Below are 22,733 nucleotides of genomic sequence, written 5' to 3' on the forward strand. Positions count from 1 at the left end.
ACAGGATAAAGGGAAAATGTATATTGTGACAACATTAGTCCATGAATCAATCGTTTTTAAAAACTGAGATGACATGAAGTGTACTTAGTCACATTTTTATGAGCCATCAGACTTTGATCTTTATACAATGTACGTGCAGAACAAGGATGCCATATGATATAATGGTGCTGTAATTATTATATTTTTCAAAAGCATTTACATTTTGATTTTTGAAGAATAAACTACAGCTAAAATAAGAATGAATAAAAGAAGATTTTTCTGTATTTTATCATAAATTACTCTGCCTACACTTAAAACATGCTCTCATTGTTCTCTTTTAAAAATGAGCCGACAGAGGACCGTAAGTGCCACTTAAAAATAAAAAGAAGTAACTAATCACTTTTCAAATTAAATGAACAATTTAGTTAAATGTAATGATAAATTGATAAATCATTTAAATGCAACATTTAAATTATATATTATTTTTATAGAGCATGTTCAAATTGCTTTTCCTATCCATTTGCCAGTTGTTGTTTTTTGATGTATTATTTTAGTTTTAATCATTAATCACGAATTAAATAGGTTTACTTTTAATATTTATTATTATTAAGTGGCACTCATAGTACACATTATGATCTTACAACTGTGAAAAAACACACCCTATCACTCCCTATTTCAGCTAAAATTCTGGTGTGTTGACTAAGAAACAGGCTGTCTAACTGTTGTGTTTTTCCTCTGGCTAAAGCCACCCCCTTATTTTCCCCTTTAATGATCAGCTCAAACACAAATGGCTTTGTTATTAAACTTGTTTTTTCCCGCCTTATTTGGTCTTTTCAAAATGAGGATGTTCCCTACTGTATTTTGGAACAAGTGTCAAATCGTTTGGACAATATTATGTTTAGCCCTTACCTTTTTGTTTTGGACATGGGAGATAATAATATTTAGGTATATTAATCATCTGCCAAAGCAATGAACTGAAACCGTGCAGTTTAAGTCTCCATATCATCACTCCACTTACCAAAAACTTGTAGTTCTCAGACGACCATGCTTTTGGACACCAGAACTGGTACTGATTTCTTGTGATTGCTCTTCACATCAGTCGTTCCTTAGTTTGACCTCAGGGACTTCTTTCCAGAGCCCGCAAGGTGCTAGCGACCTTCCTCAGGCTGATGAATCAAACCTGCTCCACAGAGAGTAGAAAGAATGAGCCTTCATTCACTTGTCTTTAATGTAGCATAGAGATTGTTTCTTCACTCAGTTTAAGTGCACTTCACTGTGCCTTGCACTGTCCTATGCAATTGTTTATATAGTCTAATGCTAATTTTCAGTCAGTGGTTGAAAGAGCTATAATTTGAACTCAGTCTTGAACTCAACTGTAAACTTATATTTAATATTTTGAGAATAGTTTTTTTTTCTTCTTTAAATTTCATGTATTGGTTTATTTGTTTAAGATACGTGCTTCCTTTGCCAAAACTAAAAATGTGTTGTAAATATACACAGAGTGATTAAAGCTTGTAATAAAACTTTTGAAATTGTCTTTGTCATTACTATTGTTTTTTTCAGTTCTTGTGTATTCGGCTATTCGACTGCCAAATTTGCTTTAAATTTGGTTCTCAATTTGAACAAAAATGCATTCTCCTACAACTCTAGCCTTCTGAGAATCTTGAGAAAGTGTTGAAAATTTGTCCTTTCTCTGTCTGCTCCTCTCACCCTGTAACTTCTGTTACTTCAATAAATCCACGACCTCCGACAAATTAAGCAGATTTGTCATCATCAGTGGTGTAAGTCCAGGTTCAGAAAGTAAAAGTCCTCCTCAGTATTTCGTAGACCATTTTGCAATTGCAAGATGTAACACTGGTCCAGAAACACTTCCTGTTTCGGTTTGTAACTGTTTTCTTTATTTCACATGTAAAGAAAACATCTTAAAGATGTTTGCTTACCTTTTTGATTCAGTTGTATATGTTCTGTTGGTTGTTTTTTATCCCAGCTTTTATGTAGTGTTAAAAAAACTGAAACAGGAAGTGCTTCTTGACCAGTGTCAGCAAGGAGATAGAACTAATTAGCGAAATCAGGTGGCTGAGTTCATGGCTGGAATAAACATGCCAATCATCAGTTGCTGGTCACAACTTCTCTGCCTACAGTCTCTGTTCTCCTTCGTCAGATCCTCCTTAAAGGGACACTTCACTCATTTGCATTAAGATTTCCATTGTTAGAAATCCAATTTTACTATTAAATGGTCGTGCAACACTCTCTCATTTTCCCCTGAGACGAGAGAAATCCGCTATTTACTTTTTCACCTCCTACAAAGACGCAAAAATCGTCATTTTACGTCATTGTAGGAGAAAGTGTAAGAGGGGTGGATTTCTGGAAAGACTACAAGCACTAGTTCACACACCCTTTCAAACCTGCCGATAGGAGGTTGGACCTAATGCGCTAACAGACCAAACAGTTTAATGCAGCTCGTGGAAGAGGGACAGAACACAAAAATATGAAATTTAAACAAAAAATTAAATTATCATTAATTCATTATTAGTTGTGATAATCTAACCAAATAAATTTGAACACATCGATCTGGAATCTCATTACACAGCCAATCATTCTCTATTTCAAATGAACCGTTTTCCTTCAGCTGTTGGAATGAGCCTCCTGCCACCTACTGGATTAAAATGGCACATGCTTTTAACAGATTTACATTTTACACCCTTCCTATTTTCTCAGAATTTGTCTACACTAAAAATTATTGAATTAATATAATGAAAACATTAACCCTAATGGGTTGATCAGATGCTTTTCAATCTGCAAATATATAACTTAAAATTCAGAAAAATACCTTAGAAACTACCCCCCCCCCCTCCCTAAAAACCTGCACACAAAAAGCAAACATTTTATCACAAAAAAACAAGTTTATTTAATATCTCTTTCTTTTTTAAAATAATTAGATTTATTCTATTCATCAAACCCTTTCTTTTGAATTTTTTATACATATCAAATTTGGGCCATCATAAAACACACAATGAGCTTGGGAGAGAGAGTTAAAACAAGGAAGAGAGAGAGAGAGAGAGAGAGAGAGAGAGAGAGAGACACACACATGATTAAGCCAAAAAAATATATATAATAAAATACATCCTCCTCACATGTAAAATCCACGATTTTTGGGACAAATAAAAGAAAAGAAGAAAGGGGGCTGAAGTCCCATGAGAACAACTAATGATCTAGCTCGAAGTGCTTTTTAGTTCTAGCCTGGTGGCTGGTATTTCAGAAGAGAGATTATGACCTACCGGATCAGCGTTTACCTACATAGGTCCTAAAAACCCCAACACAAGCAGGATTTCATTTCAAACACTCCATGAACATAAAGAAAAACCTTGTCTCGCTCAGCTCGGTCATGTAGATGACATCCAACCACCCTGAAATCGGAAACTAATAGAGCTGAGCAGTGGAAATACGGGTGGAACATGAGAAAAATTTGCAGAATATTCTTTACGAAAAATATATATGTCACTTAACGGTTTTAAAAACACTGGATGAGCTCTGAACACTGTGCCACCAAAATTCCACAAGTCCAAGAAACTGAGCTTGACGTACTCTTGGCAACTACTGAATTTCCACATGGGAATTCCCAAGAGTCTCCACAGCAGACAGCATGAAGCTATGACCGGATAATTTCCTGGATCACAAGTTAAAAAAATAAAGGTCCTCGGAGAGGTTTGTCCTCTTTATTGAGCACAGGTAACCACCGTAGCCGACTGCGGCCCATCTTGGACGTTAAGATTCCTGCTCAGCGAAAAGCACCTGTCCATAATGTACAGTAAAAGGACCAGGCTGATCATCCTGTAAAAGAAAAAGAAAAAAAAAAATGCACACCACAGAGAGGATGTATAATGTTTTTTCCCCTCCCCACTTCTGTTTTCCTAATATTCACATCATGGGTTTCTAGTTTGCATCCCCTGGGTCAGGGGAGTCAAATTATGTCTAGATGGAAAAGTCTCTCTCCATAAAAAAAAAAAAAACAATAAATAAAAAATTGTGGTGGCAGCGGGATCCTCATATAAGACATCTTTAATCGCAGGGTGAGCACAGACCCTAAAGTCCCAGGGCACTTCCTTGGAGAACGATATCGACATGGAGACACTGAACAACTTCTGAACTGAAAGGATTTTTTTTTTTTTAAATATATCCTTTGACCATAGCTGATTATCATTTTACCATATATTTTACAATGAGGAGTGCACATTAAGTCTCTCTTCAAATTTTCTGTTTTTTTTTTCTTTTCTTCTTCCTTTCAGTGTAGTAGTAGTATGATACAGGAAAGAGGGAGAGGATTATTTACAGTGCTGTTGAAAGAGAGGAAATGAATGAGGGAGTGTGCGGTAAAGTACGCAGCATGAGAAGCAAAGAGGGGTCCCCGTGGAAGAGTAGAAAGGGATTGGTTGGGGCCAAACAGAAGGTTGGAGACGAGGTCCGTGTTAGGTGGGAATGACACCGTCGCTGTTCTGGATGCCCCGTCTGAGCTCCAGGTCCTCCAGCTTCCTCCATAGATCCTCCCGTTCTTTGTCCTTCTTCCTTTCCCTTCAGGAAAATGAGAAAGGTTATCTGAACTGCTTTGTAAAGTGCAGGAGTTTAAAACATTACTGTACACTGTCTGTTTCTTGCCTTTGCCTGTCTGATTTGTAATTGGCGGCGAGTTCGTCGAACAAAGCGCTGTTCATCTCCATGAATGCTTTGAGGACATTGTAGATCAAAGCTGATATTGCCCTGATGGTAGAGAAAAACAGACATGAACATCAAAACAATGTTTAAAATATCTACTCTGCTTTTATTAATAATATACACCATTTAAAAGTTTGGGGTCAGTTAGATATTTAATCAAAATAATAATAGTTATTCAGCAAGACCACATTAAAGCGATTAAAAGTGACAAATATTTTGTAATAATGGAAAAGTCTTAACTATTTCAAATTTACATTTGTACATTTAGCTGACGCTTTTACCCAAAATGACTTACAATTGATATATATATATATATATATATATATATATATATATATATATATATAGAGAGATAGATATGTCAGAGGTCGGACGCCTCTGGAGCAACTAGGGGTTAAGTGTCTTGCTCAGGGACACATTGGTGTTTCACAGTGGATACGAACCCAGGTTTCTCACACACCAAAGGCATGCGTCTTATCCACTGCACAATCACCACCCCAAATAAATGCTGGTTCTTTGAAAAATTTCACCTAATCAAATAATTCTCACAGTTTCCACAAAAAAATATAAAGTAGCACAACTGTTTTCAACATGTATAAGAAATGTTTCATGCGCAGCAAATTAGAATTTTAGAATGAGTTGAAAGGATCATGTGACACTGAAGCCTGGAGTAATGGTGCTGAAAACTCAGCCAACACATCACAGGATTATAAAATATATAAATATAATTTTACATTGTACTAATGTCTCACAATTAAATTAAATCCAGCCTTGGTGAGCAGACTTTAGATGTTGCACATGTTGGGTGAGAAGGCTCGCAATCTCATTCCAGTTTATCCCAAATATGTTCAATAGGGTTGAGGTTAGGGCTCTGTGTGCAGGCCAGTCAAGTTCTTCCACACCAAATTCATCCAACCATGTCTTTATGGACCTTGATCTGTGCACTAGGGAAAAGTCATGCAAGAACAGAAGAGTCTTCCCCAAACTGTTACCACAAATTTGGAAGCAGTGTTGTCCAAAACGTCCTGGTATGCTGGAGCAAAAAGATTTCTCTTCACTGAAAGTAAGGGGCCAAGACCAACCTATGAACAACCCCATATCATACCTCCTCTACTAAAATTTACAGTAAGCACAATGCAGTCAGGCAGGTAACATTCTCCTGGTATCCACCAAACCCCTTGCCCATCAGACTGCTAACGAGAAGCCCAATGGATCACTTCACAGAACATCTCCACTGCTCTAGAGTCCAGTGGCCTCGAGTGGTGTCTGGACTGGAGTCCTAGTGTCCTCACGCATGGCATTGTACTTGATGTGAGGCTAGCATGAAGCTGCTCGGCCATGGAAACCCATTCCATGAAACTCCTGGCGCTGAAATTAATGCCAGTGGAAGTTGCAACTCTTCAGCTATGGAATCAGCGGAGCATTGGCGATTCTTGCACTCGGTGACCCCGCCCTGTGACTTTACGTGGTCTTCTACTTAGTGGCAGAGTTGTTGCTGTTATTAAACACTCTCACTTTCCAATAATACTACTTACAGATGACTGTGGAATATCTAGCAGGGCTGAAACCGACTGATTGCAAAGGATTGGCATCCTATCACAGTACCACACGGAGCTCTCCAGAACAACCCCTTTTTTCACCAATGTTTGTAAATGTAGACTTCATGGCTAAACTGGTTTTATACATCTGTGGCAATAGGTCTGATTGAATTGCCTGATTTCAAAAATTAAGAGCTGCGTCCAAAAACTTTTGTCCATTTAGTGTGTGTATAGACCATTTTGCAAGGTGTAAACAAAACTGGTCCAGAAGCACTTCCTGTTTCAATTTTTTAACACTACATAAAAGCTGGGATAAAATACAACCAACAGAACATTTAAAACTGAATCAAAAAGTTAAAACATCTTTAAGATTTTTTCTTTACATGTGAAATAAAGAAAACAGTTACAAACTGAAACAGGAAGTGTTTCTGGACCAGTGTTGTTTACATCTTAATATTAGTCTATATATTAGTGTTGTCAAAATATCGATATTTTGATAAATATCGATACTGAAATATCTGAACAGTACCAATCATTTCCCAAAGTATCGATACACCGATACTAGCCGAGCGGTCACTTTCACTTCTCTTCAAAGGTGTGTTGACAAAAACCACACTTGACGTACTTGTCTTCACTCTGGTTAAATAGAAAAAGTGAAGTGAAAGGAAAGATGGCGAGTGCGGCGCCCCCACGACCAGCTTTGGTTGATTGATAAAGAACACCGCGAGCGGGCATGTCAGAGTCGGAGAACAGCATGGACACGAGCTACACACCGCGAGCAGGCATGTCGGAGAATAACGCTTCACCCTGCGAGTGGGCTGAAGGCACCCAAAAAGATTGAATATCCCTCACATCACTAATTTGTCAATTATCTTATAGATGAAAACCAGCAATTATGACTGATGAGCAATGCATTAGTTATAGTTTATTTTAATCTCTGATAACAGTGGGTAATAAAAATACAACGGATCATGTTATCTCTGGTCCAATGAAAAAATATTAACAGATAGAACTCAGGACATTTTTGTTCATGTAAAATATACCTTGTCATGTTCTAGACTTGTTTTATTTAACTTTAAATAAAAACAACAAAATATTGTGGCAGTTTTTTTCTCTGTGGTATCGAAAAATCGATATTTAAGGTATCGTATCGAACTTAGAAATTCTAGTATCGTGACAACACATTTACATACAGTACATAAAAAAATAACATATGAAACTCACGGGTTCCAATGTTCTTTGGAGATCCTGTAGAGATTGGCAAACATGATAGGCAGGATGACGCTAGAGTTCTCCTCAATCAGACTCATGATGTACTCATTGTTCCAATAGTACAAGGCTCGCTCTGCCACCTGAAACGATATACATATTAAAATGTTAAAAAAAAAAAGTTGTAATCCGTAATTTTTAAACAGGGATTTTAGATTGCAGAACCTGAAGCATTTACTTGCACTCAAATGTGCCTACGCCCAGCATTTTGTGATATTAATGAACAAACATGCTAATTTTAGCATGTTTGGACCGGTGACGTGAGCAAATGAATAAGGGTTTCTCTGGGAAATTGCTTTGAATATCTCCCATGTTAAAGTTTCTAGCTATTACAAGATATCACAAGGTTTGTGAGGAGGATTTAGGGTGGAATGTGTTCACCTGAAAATGGGGGCTGGACACACATCTAGCAATCTGTTTGAAAAGAGGCTCCTGGATCTTTACAAACTGAGTGGGCTCGATCACATCTAGAATTTCCTCCAACTCTCCAAGAAACATAACCTATTAAAAAAAAAAACAATGCAGTCAATGATATAGAAATGTTTAGGAAAAGCATATGAAGGATTTCTCTTGAATAATGCATGAAAACAATAGTGGAAGAAATCATATCTTCACTTTCTATGACTTATGACTTAAATGATGGTTTGGTAGAAGATTCAACAACTAACTTTTTTTTTTTTTTTGAGAGCAAATCACACAAAAAATGGACAACTGATTAATGAATTGCATAAAATAAAGACATTACCTCTTTTTGACTGCAGGTTTTTGGCCAAAATTTCAACAAGCCTCTGATCACCTGGAAAAAAAAGGCAAACTAATGAAAATCCTTTAGAAACATGCCAAAACAAGATGAGACTTGATGGAGAATGGGAGAGATAACGGTGACAAGAAACACTTACAGGTTCTGTTAACGTGGGATCTTTCTCTAGGAACTGTACAATACAATAGGCCAGCTACAAAAAAGGTGACTTGATTAATATAAAAACATTTCAAATGTTTAGATTCATAAACCGTGCCATAAACAATCATGACAACAAGGATTTTGTTTCTTCTGTCCTTGAAATGCATGCAAGCAAGCACAGACGTGTAGAAATAGCAAACGGTTGAGTGCGTGTACCTGGGCATGGAAGAGAGACAAGCTCCTCACTGTGTGCAGAGGCAGGAGAACTTTCACCAAGAACTGTTTGTGCTCAGATTTGAGAGGAAGCGCAAAACCATTGATGATGCTGTAAACCAGAGACGTATGAGGCTTCACCGCTGATCTGACATTGATAACCATGACAAAAACTGATAATATGCAGGAGACTGAGACATCTAAATGACACCTAAAGGCCCTGATATACTTCAAGCGAAATCAAAGAATGAACTGATGTGACATCTCGAACAAAATCAGAAAAAATAAGTTCAAAACAGCTTGCCATCTGGTAAACATCTTTTTAACTACCATTGGCATTTACGTACTAGGTAGGTGTGTGTGCTGAGGCTCTGCCTTCTTGACATGAATCAATTTGAACCTTGAGAATCTCTGATTCATTTATATTATATTCAGTCCATTGAGATCAGACGTCCATGAGTGAAAACACATTGGAAAGCTACTTTATAGTTGTAATAAGACATTTCATGTTTAAAACTGCTTTTAAGCAACGTATTGCATGAAGTGCTATCTAAATAATCCTGACATGACTTTACTAGTGTGGCAATATCCAACATATCCATGTTGCTATGATCAGATTCTTGTGCTTTATTTAAAAAAAAAATGCTTGCTGTTTTCTCAGTTTGTTGTGTGTTCATTTTGTTATTGAGAGTAAAGCGAACAGCACGTTTAAAAAGTTCATCTAAACCCCGGTCATGGCAGCATGGGCGGTGTCGGGATGTTCACTAATAATACATCACTGCTCACGCATTTCAAACTTCTTTTTACCCCCAAGCGAAAAAAGAAAAAGAACTTCGCTGTGAGTATATCAGGGCCAGACAGGGTGGAGTAAGATAAAACAGGAATGTGACCTCTTTGGGTCGACCCTTTATGTCTTCCTTAGTTTAAATTTCACCAAATAAATCTCTTCCAACCAATTAATAGGCTCTAAAATATGACATACCTTCCCAAAATCTCCAGCAGTTCAGCTACACCATTGAAGCGCTCTGTCTCATATACAAAACTGCCAGAGCACGACAGGGGGGGGGGAAAGAGCTATGTCAGCATACCATTACATTTCATCTTGAATACACACGACTAAAGAGCATGACAGTTACTTACCAAAGAAAAATGTTGTTGATCTGTTTTCGGATGAAGGCCCTGAGGCCGAGGAACTTGCCGTAGATTCTGTGCAGAACGGTTTTCAGGCAGTCCCTCTCCCGTGGATCCTCGCTATCAAACAGCTCCAAGAGCTAGAAATTAGGAAGACTCTTATTGACTAAATGATATTCACCATAAGCAATGTGTACCGCTCTTTGAAAAAAAAAAGACTGTCTACGCATTACCTTATGACTACACAGCTACTAAAACAAAAATAGAAACAAAAACCAACCAAACCAAACCATTGATCTGAGATTAACTTAATGTGGTTAATGTGAGAGGAGTACTAGTTCTGTAACAGCACTTTGGGGAAGTGGTTATCAGTGACGACAGTAAAATGTACAGTTTAGTGGCAATTATTCTAAACTATTTTGACAGCAAATTGCCACAAATGACCAAGGAGAAACTTGAACTATTCCAGAGCTATATCTGTGCTGGTTTACTAGCAATAATGGCTTCATTTGATTTATTCTAGGATGAGAAGTCATAACATTTCACCAGCAATCACTCACCTGTAATACAAATTTCTGGTCGATGTATTTTTTGGCAACGCTGGGCTGAAATTCCTGACTTTCCAAGAAGCGAATGAAGAACTCATAAACAAGCTTAAGCAGAATAGGAAGAGAGATCAGAAAACTTGTCCTTGAAAATGAGACCCTACAAATATCTCAATTATACAAGACACAATTATTTTTTTTCATGTTCATTTTTGACCATTTAAATAAAAAGAAAACCAATGCATGCAGAAAGAGATAAAGTGTACATTAAGTATTTTTATTTGCATAAGATGACAGCCGGGAATCCAAGTACCTGCAAGTGTGGCCATGAGGCCTCCAGCGTGGGCTCATCTTCCTCTGGGTCAAACTCGTTACTGTCACTAGGCGGAAGAGTTCGAAATATATTGTAGGACACCTACGACAGATAAAAAGGAGGAAACCCACGCGTTATATCTGAAATATTGATATAGTAGTAGGGGTGTGACGGTACATACCTCGGTTTCGTATTTTGGTACAAACAAAATTTGTTTGTTTTGTTTTTAACAAATGTGTCTGTGTTTAAATAAATTAAATTATAATTAATTTTCTTAAGAATAACAAATTGCATTTTAGCTAATGCTCTAAACCTTACTTACACATTACTGTAATATTGTAGGTTACAATTAACAACAGATCCAAAATTATCAAATTCAGTTGCTATAATCAACACTAAAATAAAAACATGTTAATTGCACATAAGGCAGGTTTTGCATTAACTTCCAATTCTAAAGGTAATTTTCTACTTCAATTCATTTTTGAAATGTAACCATTTACACAGAGGCTGTTATAACTTGATGACAAATTTATTTAAACATACATTAAATAAATCAAGACATTACTACGTACATAATGAATAGGCTAATAGAGTGCATAGAGTGCTCCTCTCTACAGATCATTTCTCTAGCGAACTGACCTGCTGTTGACACTAAATGCCTGAGGTCAATGTAATGCTGCGCAAGATTATTCTCAAGGAGTTTTATTGATATCTTTCTGTAGTTGAAACTGGTTGAAAAATGTAAACGGAGCGATCGACTCTTCTTCGGTGCTTTTTACTGGTAGCAAACAGCATTGCTTTACCACATGCGCACCCTCTTCTGGACTGGAGTGTAGATTGAGTGTAACTGTATGCACCGAAGCGTGACGTCCGTACCATACGGTCCGGGAAGTATACATGTACCGTTACACCCCAATGATATAGGCATATAAATTAGACGATAACAGAAGATACATTTTCCAATCACACAGCATGCTTCTGATCTTTTAATCTCACCATTTTGACAACTTCGGGGTAGGTCTGCTCAGTCAAGTAGCCCCGGCTGAGGGTGACGTAGTCCACCAGCTCATTAAGGGTGGACCGCTTATACTCTTTCATTTTGAGGTCAGAAAGTGTGTCCATGAAGTCAAAAAGAGTACAGCACTGCTGCAGCTTCTTGAGGAACAGTTCTGGTTGCTCCTGCGCAGAAACATCTAGACAGAGAGAAAGAGAGATTTAATGCAAAACAGTAGTACTAGAAATCCACCTATGGTTTATATCAACATCATTGACATTGGCCTAAAATACTTTACATATTAGCTTGGAGATCCATCTGGCATTTGACCCCTAAATATTCCAAGTTATAGGGGCTTGAGTTTGAAAAGCCATTCAAGACTGTAATATACCAGTATGTGGCCACAACCAACCATTACAGTGGCAATGTTCATGTAGGTACATTGACAGTATTTGAACACTTTAGACACACAGAAAGATAGCATACACACGCACACTTTAATCAAACACTCCACAAAGTAGATTTAGGCTTTAAAACGATAAACCTATAGATATATACACTGCTCACAAATTAATGTATTAGGATTTTTTGTGGTTGTGAGCAATAGTCTAACATGTTCACAATTAATGTGATCAACTCCACTTGGGGAGCAATGATTTTAAACTTGATTTCAAAAACATTATAATAACAAAATAAAAATACGGACATTAAATCTGGAGACAACATGACACAGACTTGACAGAACAATCCCATCTTGACCTTTCTTTCACGGGAGTTACGCAATGACAAGTCAGACTGCATTCCGTGTTGCTTTCATTTTTATTTTATTTTAGTACAACAATCTCTATCAGCTCTATCAAAACAATTAAAATAGCTCAAAGCCCTGTGACATCACCAACCATTATCTTCATATGACCACAAACAGAACTTGCCTTTCAGCAGAGGCAGCTGCACCAGCTCTATGGGCTTGTCCTGAGATCTGAACTGGGACGAGCTCTGTGCTCGCTTCTGCCTGGCTTTTCTGACAGACTTCCTGGAGAAGCCGTCCACCTTGTCCACCGACGGGGCTGTGGTGGCTGCTGAAGACATAGCCCTGTAGAGACAAAAAGAAAACAGAGAAAGTGTCAGTTACAATGTGCAGAATGAATGAAAATCTTGCACAAAATGAGATTTTAACTTGACAAAAAAAATCCCAACAACCAGTTGCAAAAAATTAGACGTGAAAAAAAAAGACATTAAGACCCATGTTTTAATGCAACCAAGTGAAAAGACTCATCACAGTGACAGAAGCCAAAAATGCCTGATAGCATCTAGACATAAAACATTGCAATAATAAACATGTGCAATATAGTTATTGTAGGTACTTCAAAATACCTTGAATAATTCCTTATTATGAAATGCATGTTTAGGATGTATTTTAAGAATACTTTTCCATCAACCAGTTAAAATGTACAACTGCCTGTAAGCTGCATCTAAAGACGCATGCTCACACTGCTATAAACAACAGCGTGCATGAGAAGCACATGGCAAAACGAACAGAGATGCGCTGAATGAAAATGAACATTTTATGTCGGACACCAGATTGCTCTGATGGAAATGTACCAGAAATTTACCCTGTGACATCTTAAGCTTAATCTTAACCAGGCTGCACTACTTTATGGCCAAGTTCATTCACACAGCCTCAGAATACAGTTGTCAATCCTGTATTGGACTCTTACATTCGTAATACAGCTACGTTCACACACAGTTCAGTAATTTATGGGACTGAAGACCGCAACATATAACCGAGCTAACACCAGTAAATTTTCACAAAAAACACGGAGGAGTGGTAACCGTAGTATAACCAGAATAATTGACTTTGGGGTGTATCATTTTTCTGATAGTTCAACGGCCCATCGTCAATTATAATGATAATGTCAACATTTACAAATACATAATTAAAATCAAAGGTTTTATCTGTTAACATTGGACCTGAACCTATACTGAAGAGTTGTATTTGTATTAACTAACATTATCAAAGAATAATAACTACTAAAACAAATCTAGATATGGCTTATTGTTAGTTAATTGGATTAACTTTATTGGATTAACTAACATTAATGGGACCTCATTATAAAGTGCTACCATTTGTTCTCTAAAGTCTAGTTCTTTAGCACATTAATCTGTTTGAAAATGTGTTTACTCAATACATTTGTGCATTGTTTTATCGTATTTGAATATTCGTTTTGTTATATGAAAACTTAAAAGTTATTAAATGTGTTGAGGAAAACCATTTTTGGTAACTTAATTCAATACCATGGTAATATAATATACAGAAGCTTCAGCAATTCTCAAAGCCAATAATATTAAATCAAACAAAAAAAAAAGAGAATCATTCACTGCTCTTGAGTGAATAACTTTGTAGCCTTAAGGATCAATATTTAATTTATACAGTGAAGAATATGCAGTTTGTTCCTTATATGCATTTTGTTATTTATCCATTTTCTATAGTTTTTCCAAATTTGAATGCTACTATTAAATAGTCTATACTCTGAAAATAGTCTTAAAAACAAAGCTTATTTAATTTGTTTCTTATACTGTATTTGCCCTACTGTTTGTAATTTGCATCTTTTTTCAAATTTTTATATCAGAGAAAGTCACAAAAATAACTATCTTGATACAAGTTGTGAAATAAAATACTCATGAAATAAGGATCTAATTGTTCAACAATAAATGACAGAATCGGGTTTGTGATTGATAATATAGGCTAATTAACTTACATTATGATGAAGCTCATGTTTTCAATGTCAAACAAGTGATTTATTTTATGACAGTTTGAGTTTGATGAGGCAGTTGAGGTCAGTAATAACTTCAATTTAGCTTGATCTGAAATTAATTACATAAAAAATAGAAGATAAAGAAATGTATGTTCAGTGTTCTAACTACTTTTTCTTGTTTTAGTATTAGTAGAGATATTTTAACCAGATAATGTATTAAAGTCATCATTTTGGTAGTGTGACAACACTAAGGGACAAATGCAAGTGAGATGCCTAGAGGAGCATTTTTAGGGGGCACAATCCAGGCACAAAGTCAGTTACAAATTAAAATCCACATTCAGTGATCAGGACAGATGTGTTCTGGAGCACTTGACCTGAACCTGTATCAGCCTATCAAAGTCATAGTTTGTAAATGGCGGCGAGCAATCACAGGTTAAATTGTACTTTGAATGGAGGCGCTTGTGTCCCTGATGCTTCTCAGCCTTACATAAAGGCTGAAAGCACACCCAAAGGAGGACTGCTGTGCACTGGGATTACCATGGGCTGGATGAGACAGGAAGTAATCAGGCTTTAGTACTCCTCCCATGCAATGCAGGAAGTAGAGGAGTGGCAGGAGGAGGTGGGGACTTCACATTGTACACGTTTAGCAATCTAAGTCATATCTTCAATAAAAAAAGGGGAGGAGTGGCGTGTTGGAAAAAATGATACGTGACAAAACCCGAAACAAAAATGAAACTGAAGACAAAAGAAAAAAAAAAAAGACAATGACTGAAGGTAATGACTTGAAGATCAATGAATAAAGGACCGTTCACACCAAGAACGATAACTATAAAGATGACTATAACAACAAGAGACAACTATTAGCGTCCACACCAACGCAAAACTGTTCTGTTCATTATCTGCATAAGCAGCAGACTCCCTCCACTTAAAATGGTTGAGCTCTTTAAAGCAGGATGATTGGATGACAAAGTTTTTATTGTTCATCATCAGCTGGAACATCGTTTCTCTGTGGTTTTACCATTATAGTTAGGTGTAGTGTGGACTCTGCCATTACATTTAAAACTATTTTTAAAACTTTATCGCCCTTGGTGTGAACCTGCCTTAAGTCAAGCACTGTTGAGAAACACTCATTCAAACAGATAGCTCAAGAATTCAAGTTTATGTTTTAAGCCCTTAAAAAAAAGACCATAATGTAGATTAATGAAAATCAATCATTCAGAGTCAGACTAATGACCAGTTCTTGGTTCCTAACCGCACCTGTCTTTTCAGCTAAAATGTTAACATCCTGACACGCTGCTATGGTAGGAGATGGATGAGAATAACAGACAGCTGATTAATTTCACAGCAGGCACAGATACTTTGTTCTCCAGAGAAAATCTAGAGGGGGTCTATGGATATGACCTTCTGTTCTGCCCCATGTCCTACATTTGGGTCATGTGAATTACAGGTCCAGCTTATTAAAAAGAAACCTAACTGAAAGCCAGAGAAAACAAATTGGCTATTAGTATTAAACACTCATAATTTAATATGCCATAGATATTAAAACACACATTACCATTAATTACCAGTGCCGCAACACAATTTATTCATAAAAACCAAGTGTTTCTGTACTGTTCAATTCAATTTCAAAAGTGTTAACCTGAACAGTGATTAGATAGATATATACTGTTTATACACATACAATATATTAATTTTTAAACCCATACAATAGGCAAATGCAACTTTTTTATAGACTATTCAATAAATTGTACAGATTTTTACTATATTACTGACCCGAACCTTCATGGGTTCAAACTTCAAAGTTAATGGTCTAAGGCCTTTCACTTTCTTCTGGATTCCTGTATCGGGTGTTGGCTAACAGAGTCCTCATAGTTACAGTTACTGTGCAAATCAAAGTGCTCTCATTATGACACCTCACATCATCAAGAGTCATCCAACAATGACCAACAAATATCTACAAATTAAAAGCATTGTATCTGCCGACAAGGAAGTAGCAAGACTCATCTGAAACTTAGAGTTAAGAACACATATTTAAGTCTACTTTTCTGTTAGATTAAAAGTGTGCACCAACACAACTCATCCGCCTCGTCCTGATCTTGTGTTAAATCTCCAAACTTGGCTTTCTTGAACTTGTTTCATTATTAGTGAAAACACCTTTTATTTTGCCAAAACAAAGGGAAAGTTTTGATGTTTTGCATAGCCATTTGCTATGATGAGATCAAAAAATATATGACTAATTGGGTAATCCACAAAGCAATAGGGAAAAGCCTCCAAAATGAAAAGCAACGACAAATTTAAGCAAGCTCTCATGCTAAATAAATACTCTTTGCTTATAAATTTCACAACTAACAGAGTGTGTAACTGTCAGTTATCACGCTGATAAATATGAGGCTGTCATAACACTAGTCATAAACTAAAAGGACTTTGGAAGCAAAGCCATACCATGTAGGGAAGTCAATCTGCCATCCCTGAAGTTGCTTGTGTATTGAAAAACAAGAACATGTCATATAAAAGGGCTCGACAATAAGGGCTATCCAAAGGCTGTCACGTAAACACTGTCAGTTATGTCTTACGTAAACAGATGAGAAAGAAAATGCATGTGTGACAGTATATCGGATGCGTGCATTCGGTCTTAAAGTGACAGCAGTCTGATATTCTTGCTGCTTTCTGTTTTTAATGTTGACCAAAAAACAAATTGACCACCAGAAAAAAAATCCTTAGCGTTGAGCCCTATAGACAAGAAAATTATGTTTAAGTGCAACACAAGGTCACCAATCTAAAATTACAATAAAAAAAACGAAGCCATAATATTTGACAAATTCTTCAGCAACACAACCTTATACTGACATGGTTCCAGTGATCCGTTTTTCATATGATGAACTGCATGTAGACCATGGATGCCTTACCAAAACAGAGATGAACTTAAGACCACGAGACCCTTACGTAAAAGTGAAGTTTGGAGAACAGCCGACTGCTTTTCCATTCTGCAGATTTGTTTACATTATGGTGGCTGTAATATGGCCCTAAACGGCCTGCCAGTACGAGCCTGGGATTTAAAGCAGAGAAAAACAAAGCACTGCACATTTAACAACGGTTCAGGATTTATTCCGCAGTCATCTAACAGCATTATAAATCAACACTCAAGATACCTAGTTGTTTATTAGATGTTCAAGGTTTTATACACAAGGACTTAGCATACATTGGTAAGAGAAGGACTGTGATAACATTTAGCTCACCTTCTTTAAAGTTCATAAACTGAACTATTGAACTTCTCCTGTCATGACGAACAAGGAAATGTAAACCGGAGAGTCAGGACTTTGACTTGGCTGTTCTAAAACATAAAATGTCTTCGACTAAAACTGCTTGCTTGGTTATACATTTACTTAAGAGCGTAGGATCATTGTTGTACAGCATGATGACCCACATTCGGTTAAGCTTCAGCTCACAAACGGACACCTTGATGCTCTTACAATCTCCTGTAAAACACCCAGGCAAAATACAGAATTTGTTGTTTTGCTGAGAAAGTGTAGAGCTTTTCCCACTCCCAAGACAGCAAATCAGACCCAAAATAATACACTCCCTTGCATCATGAACAGGATGTGGCCAATGTCTTTCTGGATGTTCTCCAATAAAAGCAGTGTTTACTATGTGGTTGATTCGCTAGACAAACTGAAGGTACTGATAGACAAAGAAAAAAAACAAAAGCAACTTACCAGTTTGTTGCATTAGTGTATCTCTGAAAACCGACAGACTAAGTCAATTCATTTCCATTGTAGAGTAACTTTTGCAGCTAGATATGGGACCGCCAAAACAAATTATATAATTTAATCAAGACCATAAGATCAGTGAAGAACACAAATATTGAGTGAGAATTACCCAAAAAACGAATTTACTGATATTTAATTTATTTGTATCAATTAGCCCTAAAAAACAGTTATATTTTGCTTTCAAACACATCAGTGTGATGACTCATACGCTCATTTTACGGCTGCTTCATGAGCGATGTGTAGATTTCATGCAACTGAGGGCAAAATGTGACAATCATATAAAAATGTCAGAAACAGTGAAAAGGCTGCTTAAAGGGTTAATTTAAAGGGAAAAGGCTGCTTAAGGGGTAGTTTCATCATTTATTTACTCTCCCTCATGTCGCTCCAAACCCGTTATGGTGCGTTCACACCAGGCGCGAATAGAGTGTCTGCCACAAGTGATTTCAATGTTAAGTCAATGCAAACAAGCGTACACGCACATCATTTTATTGCATTTCATTTTATTTACTTATTAAGTGCTTTTTGTGCATTCACTCATTTGACGCGAATTCACATCTGCCACAAGTTGAAAAATCTGAACTTTGCCGTAAATTCGCGCCGCATTAACCTATCAGGAGCCTAGCTGCTTGCTACAGTCACGTAGTGAAGTATGTGGATGCTACAATAAATTATTTTGTAAAATGACTAAATGCCTGGTGTGGTTTTAATGCACAACAAAGCAAATATTTTATCACATAAAACTTGATTTTTAATATGAGACATATTCATTTTGTATTGAATGCTATTTATTCCATATCTAGATTATATTATAATGTAAAGACAACCAACATACTATAGTGCATAAGTCTGGACAGTGTTGTGTGTGAGAAAAAAAAATAATAATTCACAGGACAGGTTAATCACTTTTGGAGGCTGGCTCCATTTATCATCAAAACAAAAATAAACGACAGATTAGGTGGATGAGGGCGAGGGTGATGCGGGACAACAGGTCATAAAACTGGGTGCGGGACAGGTGGAAGTACTGCTGAAAGTATTGGACTGTAATCCAGGCGCAGATCCTCCTGAAGCGAGCAAATGGTGAAACTCGCCAAACTGGGTTCACCTCCGAAGGGTTTGGTGGACCCAAATACGTACGCCACCGTCCTGCTATCCATTTACATATACACATTTATTCATTTAGCTGACACTTTTATCCAAAGCGACTTACAATTGCTATACGTGTCAGAGGTCGCACGCCTCTGGAGCAACTAGGGGTTAAGTCAGCCTTTCTCAAACTTTTTTCAGTCAGGGCACCTTTCAAAAGTGCATAAAATCTCAAGGCACCCCAGTGTAAAATATAATTTAAAAACACTGCATAACCCAAATTTAAATGCAAATGTCTTGTTTAGTTAGACAGAACAGTAATGAACAGAGCATAATATGAACTGTAAATAACAATAATAATAAAAACTTTATAGCACCTTTAAAAACACAGGTTTGCAAAGTAATTCACAAAATAATTAATCAGAGACACAAATGCCATAAAACCGTAAGAGGTGGACCGCCCAATACAAGAACCCAATAACAAATCCAGACCAGGAGAACTCAAATGAAGTGCAGGATGCAAATAAAATAAAATAAAAATCCCCGGCTCTTGTGGGGATTTTCTTTTCAAAAAACGATCCATAATGCTGTAACTAAAGTGGCCTAAATTCACGTTTATTTTTACGTTTCTGTCAGTCTGAGGTGTTGCTATAACACGTTGCTATGGGTTGCGTCACTTGCGTCAAGTTGTGTGTGTCTTGCTTCGGTCTTGTGAGACGGATTTTTTTATGATTAATTTGATTAATGTTTATCTAAAATGAATTTACAATTTTATTAATGTGTTCATATGTTTAAAAAGAAGAATGCAAATTCAAATATATTTATATATGAAATGTCAGCTGTTTTTTTTTCTGGGTTTTTTTTTTCACATTTTTTTTAGCCTACGTAATTTTTTGGCGGCACCCCTGACACAGCTAGGGGGCACCCCAGTGTGCCGCGGCACCCACTTTGAGAAAGGCTGGGTTAAGTGTCTTGCTCAGGGACACATTGGATTCGAACCCAGGTCTCTCACACCAAAGGCATGTGTCTTAACCACTGCACCATCACCACCCCCTATCCAGAGCAAATACAGAGCGGTGACTCTCGATGAATGCTTGATCAACAAAAAACAGACGGCCGCCAAAGGGTTTGATTCCAACGAAATAAATTTCACTTCAAACTTTCATTTTTTTGTTTGATGCGCGAATGGATTCAAAGTGTTCAAGCATATAACTAGGCACAAATTTGGCACGCTACTCGTGTCTGGTGTGAACGCACATTAAGACCTTCTTTCATCTTCAGAAAACAAAAAGATATTTTTGATGAAATCAGGTTTCATTCTAACCCACCATAAACTGCAAAGTCATTGCAACTTCCAAGGCTCATAAAGACATCAGACATGTAATAAAGACATCATTAATATAGTTATGTGACTCCATAGTTCATGTGACTTCAACCGTAATGTTATGAAGTGATGAGAATTGCAAAAGCTCCCAAAAATAATGACTTTATTCAACCATCTCTTGTCTTCCACGTCGTTCACCTACGCTGACGCATTGTAAACAGTGCAGCGCTTCCTGATTCAAAGTCGAAACGCCGGCTAACTATTAGATAGCTCCTGCGTCAGCATCACATGCATGTGTCCTGGTGCTCAAGTGACCAGCGTCGGCCAATAGTGAGCCAGCGTTCTGACGTACAAACAGAAAGTGCTGCACTATTAACACTAAGCAATTAATGACAGAAATGTCATTTATTGGGTGAACTAACTTTAAAATGTGATAATGGTATAGTTCTCATTGTACTGGCCAAATATAGACGTGCAAACGCACAATTTTAGCTACAATGTTTGACACTTTTTTACCTTTAATAATCAAGCAATTCAATTATACAAGATAGTATATGGTTTCAAAAAATCATAAACGACATGCCACGTCTGACTGTATAGTAACCCTTTCCATCTTCAATAATGGCTGCAACAATTTTTATTTGTCCCAAATAAATTTCACTAGTTTATTTCCAACTTTTCAAGTCTCAAAGCATACTGAGAGACAACAGCTAGAGTTTGTTTGTTCTATAAGGAAGGGCCCTGTAACATACAATTGACTCATCTCATTATTGGGAATACCCGACTCAAATTACAAACATTGTATGGTGTCCCTTTAGATTTAGACACTATTTTTGACAAAGCAAACACGACCAATTTTATAAGGTTAATGTTGTTCAAGATTTAACTCTTTTTTTTATTCTCATACACAAAGTGCATTGTTTTCTGCATCTCAGCAAAAGTGATGGGTTTGATCTTGCACTGCACTTTGAATAAACACATGCCTTTGAGAGATTAAAAAAAGTGTCCTGCTCCTGCCTCAAATTATACCCCTATCAGACAGAAAACAAGAAGGTCAGGAGAATTTGAATCAGTGTGGCTGAAAAGTCTCAATTGTCAGTCCGTGAAACGCATGACCGCAGCTGTGGAACAAAAACAGGTGTGGAATATATTGCATTCCCAAGAGCCTGAAAGACAAGGCCAATAAACAAGACGGTTGACTTGTTAAAGCCATCAAAAGCACAAGAAAACCTGAAGGAGACAACCCCAACACCAGTTATTTGGAATTATTTACCAAAATAACAGTGAACAACCGGTGCTCATGTCCCATACCAAAATGAAGAAGGCGTTGCTGAATACATCAAGTGAGCAGATAATGTAAAAACCTGAATGACAAGATTATAATCAAAGCACGATCGTGTCTCTAATCTAAAATTCTGAGATCCTTTCGTGTTTATATGCTACAGATAAACTCGAATCGACCTCAGAGGTTTCGGTATTTTTAGAGAGCATAGTCATAGTGCTCTGGTTTTAAAAAATACGTATTGTCCACTTCTTTAAATGATCTGACACTTGTTAAATATCACTCTAACATCACTCTTAATTTAGTAATGATATGTGCAATTGGGCTTCTTACCTCTCTTGATGGTTCTCGGGTCCAGGTGGCTCGTTTTAAGCAGCTAACCTTGTACTTGCAGGCGACCCAGCTATCCAGCTAACTCAAACGCTTCACTTACGGACTATTTAAACCGGTCTAAGCTTTCGAATACAATCCGCGTGTGAATGGTGAGGATTTTTCCAACTGAAGAAACACCAAAATCCCCGTTTATGAGATAATTATCAAGCCGCCTGAAGGTATGTCAGCATTGCACTGCTAGCAGGAGCTCCCCGTACAGCTAATCCCTGTAGCTGCCGTCCCAGCCTGCACCAAAAGCCACATTCATACACATTCGCTGACCGACTACATACCCAGATGTTGGTCACTGAGGTCAGATTGTCCTTCTCCTTATTACTAACCTCACTCAAATAGCGACTAATTGCTAACCTGTTATCACAAGTAAATGTTAGCAGGCTGTGCTAGTGCTCTGTGCCAAATTTTTTTTCTGGCTCAAAACAGACCGCTAAACCTAGATTGATGCAACGCTGGTTTGTGCTATTAAGCCAATGATTGGCCAGTTTCTGCACAAACAACGTGTGGATTGGTTCCTGGAGTTGTCAATCAAAAACAATGT

The 22,733-nt window shown here is 37.2% G+C and overlaps 1 protein-coding gene across 2 annotated transcripts; it reads right to left on the reverse strand.

Moving 5' to 3' along the window:
- Positions 1-3,143: 3,143 nt before the first annotated feature.
- ppp2r5ea (protein phosphatase 2, regulatory subunit B', epsilon isoform a) lies at positions 3,144-22,624 on the reverse strand. 2 transcript variants are annotated; one of them, XM_039692667.2, is made up of 14 exons: positions 22,139-22,624; positions 12,526-12,686; positions 11,596-11,792; positions 10,600-10,701; positions 10,302-10,394; positions 9,751-9,881; positions 9,593-9,652; positions 8,614-8,722; positions 8,396-8,449; positions 8,242-8,292; positions 7,878-7,997; positions 7,452-7,579; positions 4,633-4,734; positions 3,144-4,548 (listed from the first exon to the last, which is right to left on the reverse strand). In XM_039692667.2, the coding sequence occupies exons 2-14, from the start codon at positions 12,680-12,682 to the stop codon at positions 4,446-4,448; spliced, it is 1,407 nt and encodes a 468-aa protein (XP_039548601.2). In that variant the 5' UTR covers positions 12,683-12,686; positions 22,139-22,624; the 3' UTR covers positions 3,144-4,445. The 2 variants fall into 2 exon arrangements, with proteins under 2 accessions (XP_039548601.2, XP_088974682.1); XM_089118556.1 differs by having other exon boundaries at positions 22,471-22,620.
- Between the last annotated feature and the right edge of the window lie 109 nt (positions 22,625-22,733).

Source organism: Pimephales promelas, chromosome 13 (genome assembly GCF_988280905.1).
Source record: "Pimephales promelas chromosome 13, fPimPro1.hap1.1, whole genome shotgun sequence".
Lineage (NCBI taxonomy): Eukaryota > Metazoa > Chordata > Actinopteri > Cypriniformes > Leuciscidae > Pimephales > Pimephales promelas.

Bases quoted from the DNA above. Each gene is read 5' to 3' on its own strand.
- ppp2r5ea (XM_039692667.2), bottom strand. From the start codon at position 12,682: ATGTCTTCAGCAGCCACCACAGCCCCGTCGGTGGACAAGGTGGACGGC. The intron at 9,653-9,750 runs GTAAGTAACTGT...GTGCTCTGGCAG, and splicing joins ATCAACAACATTTTTCTTTG to TTTTGTATATGAGACAGAGC. The intron at 8,450-8,613 runs GTACACGCACTC...CCTTTTTTGTAG, and splicing joins TGTCTCTCTTCCATGCCCAG to CTGGCCTATTGTATTGTACA.